This window comes from Mercenaria mercenaria, chromosome 7 (genome assembly GCF_021730395.1).
Source record: "Mercenaria mercenaria strain notata chromosome 7, MADL_Memer_1, whole genome shotgun sequence".
Taxonomy (NCBI): Eukaryota; Metazoa; Mollusca; class Bivalvia; order Venerida; family Veneridae; genus Mercenaria; species Mercenaria mercenaria.
Genome location: NC_069367.1, coordinates 47,004,847 through 47,029,216, shown reverse-complemented (window position 1 = coordinate 47,029,216; position 24,370 = coordinate 47,004,847). Strand labels below are relative to the sequence as shown.

Genomic DNA, 24,370 nt, shown 5'->3' with positions numbered 1-24,370 from the left:
CGAGGCAGTAAATGTTAGAGATGCAATAACGGTGGCATTGAGGAGGAGTACCAATTTAGCTTGCCTGTGTAGTGTGTTGATTTCATTTAGGCATACAAAGTGGGAGGAGTAATGCTTCATGTAAGAATGTTGGTGATCTCGTTTGTCTGAAACTGCCTTTTTCATAGTATTAGTTCATCTCGCTTAGACCAGTTTCTTGGCTGATTTATTTGATTGATTTTCTGATACAGTCCAATTCAATATTATGTAATTTAACCTTTATTTATGTGTTACTTATGCACAAGTAAATGATTGATCTCTTCTGTGAATAATAAAAATACATCAACAGTTCAACAAATTCAAGCATCAAGAGAAGTTTCCACATATTTTCACATTTCTTATTCCCAGAATATAACTAGCAAGTGTGTTGATATCTATATTCTGTTTCCTTCTCTGTCTCTGCCGTTGAAAAAGAATGAGAGAACAAATGCTGAAACAAATAAAATAATAATATATGTAGAGAAATTAATCAATTACATTAGAAAAGTATGAACGTCCGACTACTATCGAAGTGATATAAAATTCCATGAACATACAATGTTACTTAGTGTGTTGTAACTTGAAACACTTCTGGGAATTTAAAATGTAGCATTCAAAGTAAGATCTGCTATACAACAAAATAGGTAAAAGTGTAGGTTTTTCTATCACATTTTCCCTGTTTATAACTTACGTGCAGCTGATAAACCTGCTGACATGAAATACAGACCGTGCCAACCTATACGAGATTTAAGCGCCATTCCAGTTATACCCGCCGTTATGTTACCCACACTCTGCAAAGAAGGAGGTATGTTCTAAATTTAAAAAAAAAAATGGTAGAAATGTATATTAAAAATGAAAACATAGCATAACTCAAAAAGGATTTAAGTTAATTGGAGTGAAATATAAAATAAATATAGAGCTAAATTCCTCCTATTCTTCATCAAATATTCACTGCTATATAGCACGCCATGTACCCGGATAATCTTAACTCTGTTCAACGACCCTAACTCAGTGCCAACATGGCTGACAGAAAGACGATGTATGTAGTTAATTTCCTTGTCTTTTTTCGTGTTTTTATGTGAGTATGCAATGTTAGCGTAAAACTTTTGATAGTCATAATATCCTGTATTGATAACATGTTTTGTGTACTAAATATTACAATCGAAATGTCACATTATGTGGCCGGAATTCATTAAAATGTACTCAAAAAAGTCTTCAAAATGAACATGTTTTATGTTTCAAACTGTTTTAAAGTACCAGAAATTGCAGTAAGACCTTACTTATTAAATGTATTAGTTCCATAAATATCTCTTTGACAATGTTTAACAGTATCAAAGTTTGAAATTGATTTTTATAGCTTAAAAATTGTATTGATTATGAGGTAGGTTTAAATTTGGGGATAATTCCTAACTGGTATAGGAAACAGTGCTGGATAAATACAAACTTAGAATGGATAACCAAACGAAAACGGCTGTTCCTCTGTGCTTTTTTATGGACTGTTGATGCTCGAAGTTCTTTGATCTACCCATCCCTGCAGGGATGTGGGATTCCTATGTCCAACTTATTTTGCCGGCGGACAAGTGCATTTTTCATTCTGTGTGTCCGCGGACAAGCATACTTTTTCAGGTATAAAATGAGAAAACATAAAATATCATTTAGATTGTGTGTTGCTTCAATTGTATGGAGGTGATAAAGGTAATGGGTTCTTTGACTAGGTCTCGCGCACACTGTAACTCGGTGACTATGATAACATATAAGAGAAGATTTAGATACAAGAAGATTTATTTAACGTCGGATAAGTATAAACATATAACACTAGCTTAATTTTCCGACAAACACATGTAAATAAGCTCAACATAAGTAAAACAGCTGTAACAAAATGCAAATATGTTAAAGCACATTTAAGCAAATAAAGCATCTGGCTCTAAGTAGATAAGAAACAAATCACAAATTATCACATACATGTTACAGAGCATGATTAAAACAAAATAGCACATAGGTACTTGCAAATACAAGGAAAAAGTAATTTACCACATACAGATTTAGCACATTTAAAGCAACATAAAAAAAGATTAGCTGACACTACACAAAAATAAGAAGAGTCACATTTTACAACATGCATTAAAAAAAAACATAAAAGAAGAAATCATATACATGCTAAAGGGAACATAAGAACTACTTAAAGTGGCTGAAGAAAAATATTTGCATCATCAGCATATAGCATTCTGTAACTAAAACTAAAAAGGAAAACAAGGGTTACACACAGAGAACTAAAAGGAGGACATTTAAAGACATCAGAAACGTAAACAACTTAAAAAAAGTATTATGACAAGTTTGTAAGTAGAATTCCAACTGCTGAGACAATAAGTCACTGTCAAAGGAAATATTTGAGCCAGTAGTCAGCCTAATAAAAATCAAAAGCACACAAAGGTCGCAAGTATGACTACAATAAGTCGGAACGTTTTAAGAGTCTTTCTCTGAATTCATCTGGCTTTGCACCATTGCGTGGGCAGTGTTTCTGGCATGACCCCAAAAGATCCCGAACACTGCTTACGCGATTTCAGACTTTTATAAACGTTAAAAGGCAAATATTTCAACAGCTTATTTTTTACCACAGTTACTGTGATATGCTTTTCTATTTTATTGTCCTAAATAAAGAACTCGATCTCCAGTCTATTTGCGCTTTCATGAAGGTTTAATATTACAAATCAGAGCAAGTGAAATTTGACTATGGACAAGTGGATTTTAAGTGTCCGTGAACAAGTGAAAAGTGTAAGGATACCCACACCCCTCTCCCGTCAGTCCATGCATCACTCCCCCAACCACACCACACACACACACACACACACACACACACACACTTTTCTTCCCTATTTACCGTCTGAAAATATCATATTTAATAATTAATCATAAATCTAATCCAATTTAAACAATATCAAAAATATTCCATTAGCACCTCTATAAAAATCTAAACACTATACGATATACAAGATTTGAAACAAACACAATTCTTCTGAAACAGTGTGTGTGTGTGTGTGTGTGTGTGTGTGAGAGAGAGAGAGAGAGATGGAGGGAGAGAGGGTTGGGGACTACAGAACTTCGAACATCGGTGGTATTAAATAATTTCTTATATAAATATAATAATTTTGACTTTTATACTGAGTTATTTTTGAGGGTTTGTCAAGATTTTTCCAAACATTGCTATTTGCATAATATTAAAATTATGAAAAAATATTTGACTGTACTGGGCATACATATAACATCTTGCAAAATTAATGACAAAGTTTGAAGACAATACCGCTTATAAAGTAATGTTTACAATAATCAGACCATGTACATGTCAACTCATTCATTTCTAAGAATACTAGTCAGTTAGGTGTTTATCCGTCACGCAATTTCGTGTAAGTTAGGTTTTTATCCATTCCTCATGTAAACTGAATTCGGTATTTATCAAATCAAAGTTAGGTTTTTATCCCTTTTCTCGCTGTCAGTACATTTGAACATGTATTGTGTCAACATGTAGTGGGTTAACAACACAGTGTAAACGGGCATATAAAGCAGTATATCTTTGCTTTCAAACAACAAAATAGTCGAGGCATCAAAAGCATAGAAGTATTTTTAAAGATTTTTTGTAAAAGTTTTCATTGAAAAAGTTGCCTTGTTCGTCATTTTTCCACCTGAAAACACAAGGATTGATATATTTAACATGATACATTTTGAAATAAATATATACTTGATCAATGGAGATAGATATAACAACAGAAAATTCCTTTATACATCGTAATTACACAGAAAACAAAGTTGTATCGGCTTTACATCTGCCATGTTGGCACTAAGTTAGGGTCGCTGAACAGAGTTAAGATTATCCGGGTACATGGCGTGTATAGGGCTTAGGCCTACTAATCAATTGGGAAAACGTGACAATTCATTAATTTTTAAATGTTCATTTTTATTACTATTTTAAAATATCCGATCCACAAATAAGCAAGTTCTATATATATAACAGCGCTATTAAAATATATCAAATATTGATGCCTGGTAAGCTCATATAATTTTGGTATCATTTGAAAGTGTATTGTCTTCTGAAAAAGAAAATATAAACTACATTATAAAATATGTTATAGAAATTTTATTTCTTACTTTATAGTCTTCAATGACACTTCAACAGATATCCAGTTATTACAGTGTAAGAGTAAAAAAAGTGACTGCATTGATTCTTGCATATTATTTATGGTCATTTTATTTACTAATTCTTGTTCAGTAGATAAAACTCTTTCAAGTAATACCAAAAAACATGGGGTTACCAGGCATCGAAATTTATCTATTTGTGGATCGGATCCCTTAACTTAAAAATAACTTTTATTTTTTTAGGAACGGTAGGCGTGTTCGTTGATATAAAGTAGCAAAAATAGATACGTTTACATCTATCCGCGCACCTGTCACGTTTTCTTATATTTTTACGGATTACATGTGCACAAATGTTTTATATGACATTGTGATAGTGTGATATTATGGCTAGAATATACTTTATACTTAATTACATTTGTTACATTTACTAAAGCATGGAAAGCACACAATTTGATAAAAATGGGAAAAGTGTGTCCCAGTAACACGGACCGATCAAGTTTTGTGATAAATTCTGAATAGTAGTGAATCAACTTTGTTGTCTCACCACAATTAGTTCTATATCAGTACGTCACTACTAGTTCTATATCAGTACGTCACTACTAGTTCTATATCAGTACGTCATTACTAGTTCTATATCAGTGCGTCACTACTAGTTCTATATCAGTACGTCATTACTAGTTCTATATCAGTACGTCACTACTAGTTCTATATCAGTACGTCATTACTAGTTCTATATCAGTGCGTCACTACTAGTTCTATATCAGTACGTCATTACTAGTTCTATATCAGTACGTCACTACTAGTTCTATATCAGTACGTCACTACTAGTTCTATATCAGTACGTCATTAAAGTAGAAAGAGAAATGCTTATTGTATATTCCACGTGGTTTGAACAACGCCAAGCAGGATACATCGTGATCTTCTGCCGCAGATCAATTAAAGTAAGATCATAGTGGCAGAGTAACCCAACAACCTACAAAGATAAATTCTTAGGAAATAAGTCACTACAAAACTCACCACGGCCGAATTTATAAACCCATAATTCACAGCCATATTTCTCGGTCCAAACAATTTAGCTAGAGCAGAAGGTGTAACTGCCCACATACCACAGAAGAAAAAGAACAGGGCGCATATCCACACGGCGAACAATTCCTTCGGCATCTGCTCTGTAAGGGGAAGTGTGCCAGCAAATACCGCCAGACCAAATGACAGACAGCGTACTGTAACCTGAAATGGTAAGAAAGTTTTTACTATTTATTCATTATCGAAGAAATTATCTGACGAAAGTGAAAATACTTTTAACATTACGGGAATGGGAAACCTTCAGCTATTAATCAATTTTTTAACAAATCTGAAATTTTCAATATGTGCACAGCTGTCGACCACAATATAAGATGACCATAAACTTCTGTAGAAGAAGCTGGACCTGGAAGATGGTCAAAATATTTCTGTGATCCTTGACGTTGCTCAAGACCCAATCAAAACTGTTTGGTACATTCAAATTGATTTTAAACTTTTAAAATGTTATTTTGCAACAAAATTATGTGCTTTTGTAACATTCTCCTTAACATTCATGAATATGTAAATTAGTCAATTAATATAGAAATGTAACTTATAAAAAGCCATTGTGCCTGCTCCATTTTGATACCATTTATATTGCTTTTTGTCTTAGTTTTTTTACCACCAAAATGTACCAAGAAATCAGAATTTTTATGGGAACATTTTTATTTTGAAAGAATTAGTCAGCCAAACAGTTTGGTACCTTTGAAAACAGTCTAGGGGACGGGCTGCATGGTAGACTTTGCTTCCGCCCCTCCCTCTCTCCCCCACTACACAGCTATTACTTATTACTTTGATGACAAAATGCATACTTTTAATCTACCTAATCAACGTATGCCAGGTTAGAGCATCGCATTATTATTGCTATGAAATGCCATGTTTCACTGTTCTTTCTTAATGTAACTCATTTTAGCATGGACAATGTAAGAAATTAAGAGTTTCATGGTCAGGTCGGGTAATATGTCACACGTTTTCGCGACTTCACGCGTAGTCATACATCGACCATCAAAGTAAAATATAATTTGATAAAACAACCTCAGAATTAAGTCTTGAATCTCATTCTTAAAAAATCCTTTAACTGGCCATCTTTAGAAACGAATCTCGGGGTGATGAACCCGATATTTAATATACCTTTTTGGCAACAGTGTATATGTACTTTTAAACGTTTTAATTTTTGAAGTTCTTTTTAATTTCCTCCTGCTCAAATAATCACCGACCGACCGTGTAGGACGTCATACATAAGATGTGCAGTACTATCATTTGGAATCATTTTGTACCGATTAAGCAATCCGCCCAGATAATGTCCATGTGTGTGTGTGTGCGTGTGTGTGTGTGTGTGTGTGGTATTTTGTCTATATTTCTGTTTTGTACAATGTTCCGTTTCATGCTTTTGCATCATAACCCTTAGGTCGATGGTGCGATGGCACGACCACACGATGCGAAAACGTAAAACTACAAGGCGAAATTGTAACAATCAACATCGTATTATCGCGTTTTGTGATACCGCCCTAAGTTCGATGGGACTACAGTGCGTTAACATAAATATCACGTCCTCAAATCGTGTTATCTCGTACGTTTTAGCTTCATGTTATTGCGCTATCGCACCGTATCAAGGCTTCTTTGTATCGTGTTACCGCATTTTAGATTCGTATTATCGCGTTGTCGCATCGTATCTTCGCGTCTTTACATCGTTTTTCGCGCCATCGCATCGTATCTTCGCGTCTTTACATCGTTTTTCGCGCCATCGCATTGTATCTTCGCGTCTTTGCATCGTGCTGCCAGTCTACAAGGCGAAAATACTGTCCGACATTCAAGAATGATAATTCTGTGGCGGAAAGTCACGTTGTACTGCCGGGTGTTATTCCACAGGAGCACAATATTTTCATCCTTACAGGTTCGTTAGAATCACAAGACGAACGTTCAACTAGGGAACTGACGTAAATTTGTTATGCGAGAATGAAGTACGAGGAATAAAGAATAAACATTTCTTAACATAGCTAGATGACGACACATTTTAATAACGCTATAGGCACGGTATAGGAAGTTCTGAGACGCACTATTTTTCTTATCTACTGTGTGTAACATATTTTGAATTGATGCTTTGCTCGCCTTTAATGTAAAGGGACATAAAGCATTCGTATAATATTTGTTTAGAGCGAAAATGGTTTAAGAGCACGAAGACAAAGAAGAACAGTTTCGTCCCGATCTCGGCATGTTTTCTTCGTTGTTGTGAACACCTGCTTTATTTACCCGATATCCAAATTTATCCATAAAGGCTCCCCAAGTCGGCCGACCTATGCAGTTGAAAATGGAAGACAATGATCCAACCAATGACAGGAAATGATCATCTTCAATAAATCTCTGTCCGTATGCCTGAAATTTTAGAGTAAAGGTTTTACATCTAGGTACATCTAGGTGTTTCTATAGAAAGTACCCTGTATTGCTTAACTTCGGAGCACTTATCCATTATTGGCCCGCAAGGCATCAAGGTTATAAAACTGAGTTCTGAGACTAGCCTCGGGAAACAGCCTTGCCGCTGGTCAATTTAACAATTGGTCTAAGAACCAGCAAGTTAAATTACGGAGTTTTAATAGCAAAACGTAGATGGAAATACAATTATATCATACCTTATACAATGAAAAGACAAACTGCATTCCGCAGCATACACTGAGAACGATCAGCCACACTAGGTAGAAACTTCTTGTTCTGAATGCAAGTTTTATCGCTTCCTTCATTTCCAGCTCTTTCTGAAATCTGTTTAAAAAACCTGCATATAGTCTTTATATGATGCAACAAACATCGATCGAAGAGGGCATTATGGCGTCAAATTGCTGTTTAACGTCCAGGCCCCGTGTTCACAAAATATTTTCAGTCTCAGCTGAATTTGATAATGAAACATTTTGTCATTTATATCTAAATTGCATGTTAAAAATTAAATTTCTATCTGAATAACTATAAATATTTTCAAGTGACTATTAAATTTTGTTCTTGATGGTCAATATCAGTTGAAATTTAATCTTGAAGTCTTAGTAAAATTGATATTAAAAACTCAAACTCGGCTGAGACCGAAAAATGTTTTGTGAACACGAGGCCTTTTCATTACTTAACGGATAAATGAAACCAGACATAATTTTATTAAGATATTTCAGTGAACATGTAAGAAAACCAACATAGTGCGTTTGCGACCAGCATGGATCCAGACCAGTCTGCGCATCCGCGCAGTCTGGTCAGGATCCATGCTGTTCGCTTTTAAAGCCTATTGCAATTAGAGAAACCGTTAGCGAACAGCATGGATCCTGATCAGACTGTGCGGGTGCGTAGACTGGTCTGGATCCATGCTGGTCGCAAATGCAGTATGTTGGTTTTCTCATGGTGCGGCTCAAATGTTTATGATTATGTTATTTAATTAAGCAAGCATGTACGATGTTATCGTTAACTGCCAAAGATAGGCAAAGACAATTTGTGTATTTAGAATGAAAAGGCAAATTGATAGTGTAAACGTTACAACATACTTTTGATCGGACAACGTGGATTTTTCTGGCATGTTTTGATTATCTGTTACATCTGTTACAGTTGCGTTTGTTCCAGTTGGTGCCTTCTCGTTGTCATTTACACTTGTTCCATGTAGTACCTTTTCGCTGATAGTTGCTATAACACCATTGTAACCATTTATGCGCCCAATAGTTTCTTTCGAATCCAATTCTCCATTTTGCAAAATTTCGATCTGTGCCATTCAGAAAATTGGTTGTTAATTGATTTTTATTTCTAGTTTACGTCCTATTATTGATTATTGAAAATATTGAATTTTGATAAAATGGTTACGCTGCTTTGGGGTTTGAGAAATATAACTGCTATCATGACTGTTGAAAATAACTTTAGATTATAGAAAAGAAAATAGCATATACTTACAGAATTTGCCCGAGGATCGAGTCCATAATTTTCGGACAAGTCTCTCTCTCTCTCTCTCTCTCTCCCTCTCTCTCTCGCTCGCTCGCTCGCTCGCAGGGTGGTATCTTTATAACAGGCCGACTTACCTCGTGTTTTGTGACTGGAGGTTGTGATAGACACGCCACGCCTGCTATGATCATGACGAGGTATATTCCGCCCAAAATCAAAAACATTACTGGTACCCTGTCCAGTAAATCTGAGTCAGTGAAATATCTGTATGGTGTACAATAACAAAAATAGTCGTTAAATACTATACTGCCAAATAAATATAAATAGACGTTAACATAAATGAGCCGCACCATGTGAAAACCAACATAGTGCGTTTGCGACCAGAATAGACCCAGACCAGCCTGCGCACTATGTTGGTTTTCTCATGGCGCGGCTCAAATTTTTACCAATTTGAAACATTGCTGGCCTCTGTGGGTCAACGGTATGATTCCAAACATCAAAGTTTTATAATTATAAATATAAATATAATAAGTACCGCAAAATGCAAGTGCGTTTCCAGGATAATAACGTCCACTTCTCTAATACGGTAGTGAACATACGGTATGATATGTAAGGTAGCATACGCTATGATATAACAGGGTTGTTATAACAGAAGCTCGATCTGGGATGCTGTATTCGGCTCGAGTGGATTTTGCCAGATCGTATCTTACACGAGGCGCGCATGCGCCGAGTGTTATCCGTCCTTGCAAAATCCACGAGAGCCGAATACAAAATCACAGATCTAGCTACTGTTGTAATTACCCTTTTATTATATACCTCCACCTTTTTGTTTGTTTACATGTAATCGAACGAAATCTGAAATGTTTGTTGATGTTTACACGAAAGAGAGTGATGTGTGTGCTATTTATATATCAGTGTCAGCTCATGCATATTCATCGTAAGTAGTCCGACAACATACAATACGGAGGTACAATGCGGGATTTTTTGTCAGTCTGTCCTTATCTCCTTGTGAAATGCAAGCTGTATTTTTGACAGAATTCAAATAGGTATATAATGAAATAATTTATGTGTTTGAGTGACTGATGTGGTGTGATATGACATGACCTTTCTCCTGCTTCTGTGATGAGATCTGGTGAGAGATTGTCGGGGTTGATATAAGCAGTTATCACTTGGTTAAAAATGGTTGCTCCGCCCCCAAAACCTGCCACTATGAGGCCTGCAGCGAGCGCCGGGTGATCAGGCATCCACTGGAAAACAAAAGCATGCACAATTTATAGAAAGTTTGTTACACGACGTTAAGAGTTTTTTTTGGTAAGAAGGCAAAATATACATGTTAAATATAACTTTTTTTAAAAATTATTATACTGAAATTACGTTAGCATAAATATACAATGTATGTTTGAACCGAATTAAGTTTTGTGTTAAACTTAAACAATATATTTCTATAGAGAATAAAGCAGCTGATAGAGATTCATATCGTGAGAATTTTGTGTTTTAAAAGCTTGTTCTTTCCTTTCGTTGTCTAGAAATAATGTTAAGTCAATCCACTTTCAAATGAACGAAAACAGAAATGTTTCTTTTGCATTCTGTCGTTTTATTGTCTTGGACTTGTGAGTTTCTGTCTTAGTGATGCCGTTTCTCGAGCAAAAGCATAGGAACGTGCCTTTTTTCTCAGTTCTAAGAAAACATAAAGCAAATTAACTGTTTGCATGGACGACTTAAAATAATCAGATGCTAATATTTGGATGTAATGACGCAAAGGACTGCATGATAATAACTGAATGAGGATTAAGGGGCATCCTGATTAATTAAAGGCATTAAAATCTGTAAAGCTATCATACTCTTATCGCATTTTGTATAGGTGGTCCATATGCCATGAAGTTGCCAATATTACTGGTGACGCCAAACACAAATATCATAGCTAATAATGACTGCTTCACACAAAAATAACAGGCCATCATAGATAAACTAGAAAACAAGAAATAGAAATATGCATATTCAAAATTAATGGCAGAAGTATTTCATTTGTGTCTGAATTGAATCTACAGGTTCAAGTCAACGTTTTGTTCGTCATTTACACTACAGCAATATCCAACAGGAAATGTTTCACAAAAAGAAGAACGATATTATTGCCATGTTTTTACCGTTTTCAAAGCTAGTTCGTATCTACTCATAATTCGCCTATATTTCAAATGTTTTGTCGCATCAAGTGCACACGATTCCACGAGTAAAGGCCGATGACACAATGGTGATGGGGCAATGTCGCGATACTGCTTCGTGTTTTTTGTCAACATTTTATGGTACCATCACCACCGTGTCAATGTAATATCATGGTATCGTTACTGCCTGGTGAGACAGCAATAACACAGTGGTAGTATCGCCATCCTGTTTAACGTGCACAAACAAAAGTTAATAATGGAAAACGTCATGGGGTTAGACTTTGTTTAGATGTTTTAGAATATCAAAACGTTTGAGGTCCGTTTATATTTTTTATATTCGAAAAAATATAAATTGTGTATTGATATGCTATTATGTATGGTACTGTGTATGCATGTAGTTGTTGCTATTATCTATATATAAAAGTTTTGAATATTGTAAGGTTAATAGGCGGATGGCTCTCATATCCCTATTATACCAGTAACGGTAATAATAAACGGGTATACCCCAAGGGGCCTCAAACGAGAAAAAACTTCATTATTTAATGGAATGTCATTAACCTTAAACCTGCTGGCGGCAAGTGATTCTGCCTTTGCGACCAGTGCAGACCAAGATGATCAGCCTGCACACATCCAGGCTGATCATGGTCTGCTAATCAGTCAGTAAATTTTCAGTGAACACCCCTTCGAAGAATAAATTGTTTTGCCCAAATTGAATGATGGACCAGTCCATTTTAGAAATTTAGCAAGGCAATGGTTAGATTTTAGGATATTGTATAAAGAACAATTCACTGTAAATGTTTTGGCCAGAATTTAAGGCAGGAGTCATGTATTTTGTTCATAAAAAATGATATTATTTAAATCATCTAGAAAACAAATATCCGGAAACACTAAAAAGAACGTAGAACAAACGGATATTGGCCTGCGACTTATCACACTAAAATGATCAAAAGATAAACTATAAAAACATCAGTTGTAGGATATTCGCAATTTACAATATTTTTATATAATAATCAAGAACATGTGTCGATTTGCTTTTTGTATTGCACCTAACATCTAGCCATCATTGGATAAGCGGGAGTTTGCCAGTTCAAAACCCAATTGAATCACAACAACGTTTCCACTGATCACTGTGACATCAGCAGCTCTGGGTACCGGTCTCGGAACTTGGCACAAATTGCGCAGGATGGTTCTTTTTGCCATTTATTTTCACATAAAAAAATCACGTTATTGTTCCTTCTCCTGAGAAGGAACACTTATGGTGAACATGTCACACTTGACTGAGCAGGTAATGGATACAATGGTAGGTATCATCAAAGGCATCCGAATTCCAGTAGGGCGCCGCCATTTTGTACTCATGCATATTCATTACAAATAGCCTCTTTGCCAATGTGTTTTTACGCATCTTTAAGTCAATCTTAAGTGAAATACAACTACGTAATAACAGACCTACAAAAAAAAAAAAAAAAACAATAATATAGTTTAAACTATCTAACTCCTAAATCTATCATGTCTTAATGTAGAATCGAGATTAACTAATTGAAAATTCATCATCTAAAAATAGACTCCCGCCCAAAAATATCGACTGCTATTAAACTTCGCGGTTGCATTTTAATAAAGTAAATCGAGATTTTTCGCTTGTCTGTTAATGCTATCGCACGAGACGTACTGTCACCGGATTATAACATTTCTTCAATTACTTCCCTTGTTTTTATCCAGAACTGTTCAATGCATTTTTTCACATTATTGAGCTATAAAATATTTCAAACTTTGTAATTTCATGCCTTTTGATTAATTGTTTTGTAAGATTCATACCTTATCCATCATGCGATGCAATAACGGGCATTTCTACTATTTCATTTGCTATTTACACAGAGGCCACTAGGACAGCTGTCGACAATGGTTCCCTAAATTTTGATAGAGTTATGGTCTTTATTATTTATGGTCGGCTGATAATATTTAGGTAGAATCGCTCATCTCAAAGGTGTTTGATTATTATTTTAAGTTAAATAAATGTTTGTGTGAAATAACTTTAAATATTCCTAAATAGATAAGAATGCACGGAAACTAACAATACATTGTTCATTATTTTTTTATTAAAGATCCCTTAAAAAAAATATTTAATATGCGTTAGAGGAAACCTTTTGGTAAGCTAAATCTTGTATAAACAGATGTTCAGATATACCTGAAAATAAGCCCTCCGAAAGAGGTGGCCAGGCGAGGACCCAGTCTATGGGTCAGTAGACCGCCTATCGGAAACCCGATACAGTTTCCTAGTGAACCAACCGAAGTAATCCAAAGTCCATCAATGTTTCTCACAGTCGTGTCATCCGTACGGTTGCGCAAGTATGAGATGAAGTACGGGGCGAAATTACCTATAACATATACAAACATGTTTTCAACAGCGTTTCTCTAAATAAGATCAAAACTTAGTAGAAATTCAAGCACAATCAAACATGTATGATGGTCCATCTAAAGACTGCAATAATGTGCGAGGCCTCGAAAGTTCACCAAATCGTCACGTGTTACCATTTTCGTATACAAACTACATTTTCTCTTTTTTAAAGTAAAATGTTTTAACTTTTCCCAGCGTTGGTGTTTGCAATCAGTTTGGCTGTGTGTACTTGATAATGAAGTACTTCTGCTGCTGCTGCTGCTGCTTCACCTGTCAAAACTGCACATAATGCCACTTTGTGTCATCGTTGTACAGTTAGTATATGATACAATATGTTTGTTAGAGGGTTACAAACGGTAACAAATGATGCCTTCGTTATGCTGTGCAGAGACAATACATATTTTGAAAGGCCTTTCTATTGTTTGGTGTGGTCATGCACCCTGGAAGACTGTTCCACCGTCTGGTGCGGCCATGCGCTCTGGAAAACTCTCTCACACCGTCTGGTGTGGCTAGGTGCCCTGGAAGGCTGTTTCACCGTGTGGTGTGGTCATGCGCTCCCGAAAGTTCTTCCACCTTCTGATGTGACTATGCGCTCTAGAATGCTCTTCTGTTGTCTGGTGTGGTCATGCGCTCCCGAAGGTTCTTCTACCTTCCGGTGTGACCATGCGCGGCGCCCTAGAATGATCTTCTGCCGTTTGGTGTGGCCATGCGGTCCTGAAGGTTCTTCTACCTTATAGAGTGACCATGCGCTCTGGAATGCTCTTCTGCCGTCTGGTGTGGTCATGCGCCATGGAAGGCTATTTCGCCGTCTGGTATGGCCATGCGCTCCCGAAGGTTCTTCTACCTTCTGGTGTGACCATGTGCTCTAGAATGCTCTTCTGTCGTCTGGTGTGGCCATGCGCCCTGGAAGGCTGTTCAACCGTCTGGTGTCCGACGGAAAGAAAGTGTGCCAGTATGCCTCTACTCTGCAGAAAGGGACCAAAAACTTCACTGAGTTGCCTCTAGTGCTGAGAGATTACAGAAATGCCCGTTCATGTAACTTTAACTTAAATTTTATGAAACAATGTTTCATAAACCTAGTTGTTTGTTTTTTCTTTCAGGCTTGACTCTGTTGTCATCGGCAAAAAGTTAATTGGGCAATATACATATTGAAAACAAACAAATATCAGTTAACTACACACTTACCGAAAGTAAAAAATGACCCGAGAGCCAAATGAACCAAAAATCCCCCAAGAACAACAACACTTGTCCTCCACGTATTTCTGTGACAAAACATTTTAATTCCAATCTTGAATTTTCTTCAGTTTTCAACTACTTTTAATTATGTACCTCCGTCTGTGCCAAAAGATATTTTATTTAGTCCATATTATCTTTAATGTAAACATATCACATAGTGATGTCCGTTTATAAATAGGTTATCTTTCATACTGTGCATAAGACTCGCGTGGATTCTGTGGTATGGAAGGAACCAACAGCGATCCCATTCAGATAACGCATGATTAAAAATGGCCGGATAGAAAAATGGCTATGTACTATTCTCGAAAATACTTTTTTGTTGGGATCTTGGTCGGAGTCAAGTGTCCTGCCTATTTGAATTTGTTTTAAATTAAAGTACGCACTTTTTAATATTCACGGTTGTGCGCGCGTGCATGCGTGCATGCTTGTGTGCGTGTGGAGAGTGGGTGCATATGTACATGCGTGAGTGCGTGCGTGAGTATTTTATACCCATATATAAATATAATAAACAGCGAGGATCTAATAAAGGAACATAATAGGGCACCGCATTGGAACAGTCCGTGGTAAAAACATAACAGGGGAGTTTAAACTCTCATTTTTGATCTCCATTATTTTCTACAAATACATGACAGATTAAATAAAAGTTTGAAACAGAATAATTTACTGTAGAAACGTACTGAGAGAATTAGAGAAATACTATAGCAGCAAAAAAGAGAACATTCTTTAATTGCATATATACTAGTATCTGATAAGATAGGCAAAAGTAGGCCTACAAACTGCTGCAACATGCAGCAAGGATATGTCAGCTTGCAGTACGGTCCATTACACTTTGTAATAAAACTAAGTCTAAATTTTCGTATCTGAGCCGGTCTGGCAGGCGTATAAACATGGTTACAGGAATCAAGACAATGACTATATTTATGACAATGAAAAAAATTAAATTGCCTTTCCACTATGTAGTCCATTCAGCATTACTAGGCACAAAACTTCTAGAAAAAACTTATATTTATAAAGTGATCCCCTATCCATAATCCGGTTAACTTTTTCTTTACCCGCTTGGCAGACAAGGAAATTCAATATTAATGGCATTTTCAGTAATTGTTCCTGCGTAACCAACAGCAGACGCAGTGGTCCAGTGGTAAAACTGTTTCTCCACGCAACCAGTGGTCGATATTTGACCCCTATTCCTCCGACTAAAACTTAGCCTACTGGAGGAGACGCCCGTATGGGTTTCCAGTGGCAATTATAAATAAGCTTACAAATAATTCTTATTTCTGTAAAAAAAACTAACACACACCAAATCAGACCTTTTTAAATGCCTGTAACTTACAGTTGAAGAACATCGTCAGAAATCAAAAGGAAAGTAGGTTCATGTTCATGTTCATGTTTCAAGCAAGGTAAAATATTTTCAGTCAAACAATACACTGTAAAATCAGCTAAAGTTAGACCCAATATTTTAGCAGTGGTGTATTACCTAAGTTTCCATCACTGATTCTATAATGTAAATATTTCAAGATGAAAATGTCATTTCAAGATGAAAATATTGCCACGCATAGATCTGTAGCATAGAAATTGCACTGAATGTAAGGGGAAATGCAGTGCGAAATAAAGTACTACTTGAATACACCATTATGTAACTACATATTATTGCGCAATATCCCTATTCCCTGTTTGTAAACCTTAAATAAAACAAACTAGCTGTGAACTATTTTAGTTGGTAAAAGGCGATACAGTGTGCTTCTACCTGAAGGTGAGGCAAACTGAAATAAAAAAAGATATGCCTGTTTACACATAGGACGACGGAGGTAAGGTATTTAAAGCCTTTGGTTGCCAAGAATGATTACAATCTTACGTGACGTTGAATTCGTATACATGTTTTAGTTAAGAAATCGGGCAACGGTGAAAAATCTGAGTAAGACAGGTCAGCATCCAAAAGCGAGGATATAATTGCTCTCACCATCAGTACACTGCTAAATCCACTCGATGGCATGTTCTGGAAACAAGTGGAAGCTAAACTGGATCTCCTTGACGTCAGTAAACCTATATTACAGATGAAACGCACAATGCTTAAGCGACATTGTATAGGTGATGCTACAAATAAATACCATCAGACGGCCAAGGACATGTACCGCCGGGGCACCTGACATGGCTATTGCTTGTATTGTCAACAATTCGACCAGCCAGAGTTCCAAATATACCGCCACTTACAGGGCTTGTCTCTCCACAGTGTCACGACAGACAACATTGCAACCAAATTCTTTGATTACATGCTCAACTTCTACAAAAAGGACTTGGATAGAACTACTAAGAATTTTAAGGTGCTGCAGCTCGAATATCTGCTGACACTTGTTGGCAACAAATTTTAAAATACTGATTCTTGGACTGTAGATTCTATTGTGAAGTTGTTCATAGACATAAAACCAAACAGAATTATGATGTGCTCGGATATATATAGTGACAGTCCTTAAATTCATTCTTGTGATGTCTGCTTCGAACGCCACGAGCGAATGTACGCAGACTGAAGTCTTGTCTGAACCTTGGCACAGGCTCGCCTGAACCACCTCAACACAGACGGCACGAGTCTGGCAACAGTTGCCAATTAATTTACTGGTAATCAGGAGGTTTGACTGGCTTCCTTTATGAAGTTTTAAAAACAGTATGGACAAGGGTGCGAACAACAGCATCTAACTCTTATGCTCAAAAGCATAAAAGAACTAATCACCATAGCAAACATTTTTAATTCAGTTACAGTATCTTACGTGTGCTTATGTGTTTAAGATGAGTATGATAACTTGATTATTTATTATAGATACATAATTATGCGATATACGTGAATGAAATGCGTACTTAAAGTACTTTGCATTTAAATGCGTGAAAATAAACATGTAAGTGGTAGCTATATGCGTGCTATTGTTTTTTTTTTTTATCTATTCAAGTTAGTATACTGTCGTGTATTCAGGGACGCAACAGCTTGAAGAAGCATGTACATCCCAAAGTAGGTTTCTGAGTGAACCTCCAATAATCACCAAACTTACAGTGTTACATGACGTAATGCAGTTACTTATAAGGACAACAGATGGATGATTACATATAACAGATACTCGTAGACGCTTATATTTTATGCAAAATAACCCCTCCCCACAAGGACACCATGGAGTGCTATTTCCTATGTATATTTCGAAAATAAATGATCATCATTAGGATCTCCCTCTCTCGCATTCAACCCCACCATGACCCTAATGTCCAACAGATTCCACCCCTTCACCCCTCAACACACGCACACTCACAAACACAAACACAAAACAAATAAGAGCAGCTGTATGAAGATAGCAACGCTCGACTATTCAAAAGCCTTGTCAGTAAGAATATCGAAATAATGAAAACAGAGACATAAACAAGCATGAATAGAGCAACGATTTTGAGTCGTAGTACAAATAGAGCAATGACTTTCACCTCTTATGATGCTATTACACCAAGAATATTTGTGTTGTAAAAGGGACGTAACTATGTGAATAAGCTAAACAAAATTATGGGACCTATTCACTGCATGTCAACAAGTGTATTAATGGGACCTCCGTGGCCGAGTGATTAAGGCCGCTAACTTCAAATCACTTGCCCCTCATCGATGTAGGTTCGGGCCTCAACCGGGGCGTTGAATTCTTCATGTGAGGAAGCAATCCAGCTGGCTTACGGAAGGTCGGTGGTTCTACCCAGGTGCCCGCTCGTGATGAAATAATACACGAAGGGGCACCTAGGGTCTTCCTCCACCATCAAAAGCTAGAAAGTCGCCATATGACATATATTAAGTTTCAATCCATCCTTACGAGTTGTTTCTGAGATACCAACATAAACAATACTTGGTAAGTCGAAAAAGGGGCATAATGTTGTAAATATGCAATACAGAGTTATGGAACATGCACACTACATGTCAGATAATCACGTTGAACAAGTGTTTGAAGATTCAGTACATTCCCACGTGTGGTTACTGAGATACTAGCTTAAGTTAAAAACTTAGCCGAGACGGAACACTGACGCCGGCGAATATGTGTGCTCAATATATCCACCTATTCCTCGGATAGTTGAGCTAAAAACAAATCACAGTCCTTATGAGTACAAAATATGTAGGCCACTAAAGAAAACAAGAGCTGTCAGAAAGACAGTGCGCTCTAATATTTCGGTGCTAGATAGTGAAATAGCGCATATATATCTGAAGACACTAGAGTTATAAGTGGAGTGACCAAACACTTTAAAAAAGTGAAGAGCGATATATCAAAATAAGTGAAGAAAAGCTTGAGAGGTATTGGTGTCCAAATTTTTCCAGAAAGAAATGTCCGTCATGCAGAAAATATACTAAATGGACTTTGTCAAATATGAGTAGGCTGATAGTTCGTAAAGTTCTGAATCCAATCCAGTAAGTAGGCATAGGATTTACTGGTCAAATAATTCCTCAATACTACTACACCTGTTCATAAATGTGACATTTTGTTAAAAAAAATGTAGTACATGTATCTTTACTATAAAACACTGAGTGATACTTCGCTTTATTTACTTTTTTTTCATTTTTTTAGTAAGTAATCCAACAAAAACGTCCGATGTACATGTAGTGAAGCAAATGTAACTCATTCACAGACTAATATGTAATACATGTCTTTGCTGTGAAAAGAAATATTATGTTATGTCAAAAACTATTTCTTATTTCCACTCAATCGTGACAGTGCATGGAAAGTAGGCCTAAACTATGCGGATAAGTATCTGATAAAATACCAACCTAAAACAAGAGTTGTCGTTCCTTGGGATTACAGAATGAAACTATCACAAAACTGCATCTACTGATATAAACAAAACTGTAACACTTGTGAAATAGTATATTATTAAAGGACTTAAAAATTATTTTCTGTACTTTATTTCATGTGTTTTTATTTTCTATCTGCAAGTAACACTGGGTGGTCAGCCCACGTGACCTTTCGGTATCGTACACACCGGGGACATCTGTCGATTCAGGTAACAGTTTTGCTTCTTACTTGACAGATTTTAATAAAAGAAAAGAAAGAAAGTGTCGAAGACAGAAAATGGGTGTCTTCCTTGCCACAAAGCCTTCACCAGAAATTCTTGATGTTTGTCTCAAATACTTCACCCAAATGTTTTTCACGGGCCGTATGTGTAGATAATGTTTACACTGAAATTTGGGCGAAGTGAAAAGTGTTTTTTAAGAGTGGAATAAGTTTTGTGCCGAGGAAAGCACGCGTTATTCTGTCTTCGACGCTATTTATTTTCTTAAAATTCAGCTACTAACAGGAAAAATACAAACAAAAATGTTACTTGAACAGAGCTATTCTTCCTTGTGTACGATATCAAAAAGTCATCATTCTTAACAGGGATAACCGCCTATATCCCCTCCCTCCGCCCATCCCTCCCCCTTCCCCTCCCCATGCGACATAAACCGTGCCACAAAAATTTGGTAGTTGTATTCTAATAAATTTCATGCCACTTTTCTATGCACAGTTGCATAGGGTCATAGACCTTTAACTATTATAAAGGGATCATTAAATTGAAACAAAATCCTGTGACAAGGCTCCCTATTGGCAAGATGTGTGTTGGTGGTGGGGCAACGAAAGTGTCCATAAAGGCATCATTAAACCCTTCTGAAAGTCAGTTGGACGGAGAATATTTATGTAGCTATTACATTTCATAAAGCGTCATATTTGTAACTGACTGAAGAAGTGCGCAATCCAACGAAATCAAGTGCAATAAAATGACTGAATGCACATGGAACTTGACAAACTAGTTTTCATGAAATTGAAATAGATCAGATCATAGATACATAATGTTCCAGTAAGGACACTTGTACAGACGAAAAGGGGTATGTTTTCGTAAGCAAGCTGGATAAAGAATATTTATTTAGCGATTAAATTTTCATGAAGCGTTACACTTACAATTGGCAAAAGAAGGTATCCGTGTGCGATTCAATAAAATCAAGTATAATAAAATGACTGAATGGGCACGAAACTCTGCTAAAAGGCGCATAATTTTTCCGAATCATTATGGACACATGCACAAACGAGAAGCCTAATACATACGCTATCTCAAGGCATGAGGAAAGCTTGGTGGAAAACTGGAAAGCAGCTTATTAAGCAGTCAGATTCGGGCAGACAGAAAACCCTCACTTAAAGGACATTTTTATTCTGGCCTGTCTACACGGGTTGGTATATTACGATAAGAATTTTGTTAAAAACAACCAAACGGAAAAGACCGAAGCATTCGAATCCCATTGATGATATTTTACCTGGCTTTATTCTGTGCGAGCATTGTCAAGCTAAGAACCAGCTGTTGCAATATGTAAACCCAAAGGTTTTCTATGTAAATGAAAGTTTGGTCGTTTTGGCGTAACTGGTATGATGGTATACCAGTACATATACATCACAAATCTTTCTGTCTCATTTGTGTTAAACATTATTATGATAAACGGGCCGCTGAGTAGCTTTTACAAAAGGAAGTGTCTAGGGGAAAAACGGAGGTCCGTATCCCTAGAAAACCCTTAATAGGATTGTTTAGAGGTACGGATCCGTACCTCTAGAATCAGATTCTAGAGGTACGGATCCGTACTCCTAGACACTTCCTTTACAAAAATCTAACCTTGTGACTTTAGGTCAGTTACGGTTTTTATAAGTTTATGAAAATATACGTGGTATAGATACTACAAACAATCCTTCTTAAACATGTAGTCGTACATATCAAAAAAAAAAAAAAAAAAAAAAAAAAAAAGGACTGTTACGCTGCGCATGAAATTTATTTTGAGACTGTGGGAGAGTCTTATTTTGTTTGTTATTTTTTTTAAGCAGGTCTGTGGCCTGTGCATTTTAGAAGATATATTTAATGCCCTTACTATTCTATGGTGTAATGATAAGAACACTGATAATAAGTTATTTATATAACGAAGGTTACTAAGCTCACTTAGACTAAACCTCGAAGTATAAAACACATTTTTCAATAAGGCCTCCGAATAACGTGGAAGAAAATAAGACTGAATAAATACATCTCGTGATAAACACATCAAGGCTATATTTCTGAAAAGCTTATTGTCTCACGGAAAGTTTGTGTACAATTCTGCAAATCAACGCATCTGTAATAATGAGACAGACATAGTAATGTATATCTAAAATTAATTTACTTTTCTTTTACTGTCGTATTACCTCGACTGCTGTATAAGCTTACGCAGTCACATGTAGTCCAAATATGAACAGTCTAATCTATCGTCCCCCTCAACACCGTCGTGTTTTATTCCTATCGCATGCTAGATTAAAATGGCGGCATAAGAACTAAGAGACATTGAAACTGGGAGACGATATCATCTCCCAGGCTGAAAGAAGGGACAAGGAAAAATTCGGAGGGTTGTATTTAATGAAGTGTAGCCTTTTTAATAATAAAACTTAAGTTAACACCCATTTTTCTATTTCTATAGTAGATATATAGTTCTTTATCTAAGAAATAATGTATAGTAAACCCGTGTTTTAACGTTATTAATACATGAAAAGAGGTTAGATCTATACGAGGGTGTAGCCCGAGTGAATTGTTCTGTCGACGTATAACCAATTTTGAGTGTATTAATTTAAGTAAAACATGATTTTTTTCTATACATTATTTCGACTCTAATATGCCCTTTATCTAAAACAGTAGTTAAATTTGTGCTCTTTCCTGGTCGCAACAAAGACATTGGTGTCATCACACGTTAACGTGACGTCATTTAAGTGTAAGCGTGTTTAAACAGAAACAAGCATATAAGATTGAAGAAATAATTTATAGCAAAACAGTGCTCTATCACTATTTATACACGATGGGTGGTTATACGCCGGGCGTAATAATTTCACGAGGGCGCAGCCCAAGTGAATTATTTCGAACAACATATAACCACAGGCACCAGTATCGGACCTGGGACAAAAAAATATGGCCTTGTTTACATCCTAAATGAGTTCAAAATGAAAAATATGTAGTGAAATATGAGCCCCCTTCAAAAGATACATATAGACATATGTATTTTTTGAAGGGGGCTCATATTTCACTACATATTTTTTTCATTTTGAACTCATTTAGGATGAAAACAAACATATTTTTGTCCCAGGTCCGATACTGGTGCCTGTGCATATAACCGCCCAAGTGTATAAATAGTGATAAAACAAGGTTTTGCTATAAATTATTTTGACTCTAATATGAATTTTATTGTAAAATTTAGATCAAATATGACAGACCTGTTCGCGCATGCATGGCGCCAACTGTATGGTCGTCACACTCTTTGTTTATGCACGCCAGGACTGAAAATGGTAATACAACTTGCAGAAGAGTTCAGTTTGGGCGAAAAGAAGGCGAATTATTCTGCAAAGCGAATAACTAACATAATATATGTGTAAATTAATCAAGACAGTTGTTTAATGTGACATCTCGTTTTAAACATGCTATTAAGTAAAACATTTGATCAAATTTGAAAGCGCTATTTCTAGATGTATACATGGCGCTAAATATCACGTCGACGTGACATCAACATTATATCGTTGTGATGTTTAAAGCATTATTAGTCATATTAGAATGGAATATAATGCTCTGAAAGTCTGATAATCTAGAAAATGCCGAAATAACGTTATTAGTAAGTAATAAAGAACAGCCGGATTTAGTAGTGTTGAGCCATAGTTTGACGTTCAATGGTGGTTTAAAGCCTGTAGGTAACATTTCTGATGAGTGATTATATCCTACGACCGCCGGTTAGGTGCGTTTGTTTTATTCCTTCTTTTTTGTTTTAATCGAACACTTCTGATTCATCGGATTCTTTCATATTTCATTGAAGGAATTGGAAAGCCATATTGTATATATCTATTATGAAAAGACACCTGTATATTTAAGATGTCCGTATTTCTAGAAATAACCCAAAATTTACTACAGAAATCTGTCAGCAAAACTAAATGAATTAGTTCTCAAAAGTTTTTAATCAAGCTAGTCAAAAATCTACCGGCGAATGCGTTACTCAGCAAGAAATTTACAACTTTTGTCTTGAAAATTCTACAGTAAAGTTTAAACATGAGGATGAATATTACATCCGCGGGTTTGTATATTCAGTGATTATTAACTTAATGTTGTGACATGTTTACCTGTTCAAACAGGTGTTCGTTATTATAAATTTTAACAGTGGCACCAAACCAGAAATAAAATTCTTTAGACCATGATACCCTACCCCTTTGTAAAGCATGACAGACATATTCATGAATGGGAAAAATGTGGTTTTCCTGTATTATCAGTAACAGACTTAACAAAATTATCTCAAACTTTTTCACATAAACTAGATACATTAATAAGTCGTTACGACCAGTTTGTTCAAAATAATATTTTAATTCACTACATTTACAATATCAAGGGAGACAACTGTAATGTTCTGATTATATATATGAACATTTCGGACCCTTAAAGGGATTTGTATTCTAAATGACTGACCCAAGAC

At 36.1% G+C, this 24,370-nt stretch overlaps 2 protein-coding genes across 2 annotated transcripts in view; one reads left to right on the top strand and one right to left on the bottom strand.

Moving 5' to 3' along the window:
* Positions 1 to 188: 188 nt before the first annotated feature.
* On the bottom strand, positions 189 to 15,039 carry LOC123555424 (uncharacterized). Its single transcript, XM_045346052.2, has 11 exons — positions 14,839 to 15,039; positions 13,444 to 13,633; positions 10,944 to 11,070; positions 10,207 to 10,349; positions 9,240 to 9,366; positions 8,718 to 8,929; positions 7,833 to 7,959; positions 7,456 to 7,578; positions 5,164 to 5,373; positions 710 to 809; positions 189 to 469 (listed from the first exon to the last, which is right to left on the bottom strand). Exons 1-11 carry the CDS (start codon positions 14,927 to 14,929, stop codon positions 414 to 416), a joined length of 1,506 nt encoding a protein of 501 aa, XP_045201987.2. The 5' UTR covers positions 14,930 to 15,039; the 3' UTR covers positions 189 to 413.
* Positions 15,040 to 23,858: 8,819 nt separating this feature from the next.
* Positions 23,859 to 24,370, top strand: part of LOC123554233 (26S proteasome non-ATPase regulatory subunit 1-like) — a 319,840-nt gene continuing 319,328 nt past the window's right edge. The window contains exon 1 of the mRNA XM_045344228.2: positions 23,859 to 23,977. Coding sequence (XP_045200163.1) covers positions 23,953 to 23,977 — 25 coding nt within the window. The 5' untranslated portion in view covers positions 23,859 to 23,952. The remainder of the gene's footprint in view (positions 23,978 to 24,370) is intronic.

Bases quoted from the DNA above. Each gene is read 5' to 3' on its own strand.
- LOC123555424 (XM_045346052.2), bottom strand. From the start codon at position 14,929: ATGTTTTGTCACAGAAATACGTGGAGGACAAGTGTTGTTGTTCTTGGG. The intron at 8,930-9,239 runs GTAAGTCGGCCT...TGAATGGCACAG, and splicing joins CTCCAGTCACAAAACACGAG to ATCGAAATTTTGCAAAATGG. The intron at 7,960-8,717 runs GTATGTTGTAAC...TTTTTTAAACAG, and splicing joins TCCACGTTGTCCGATCAAAA to ATTTCAGAAAGAGCTGGAAA.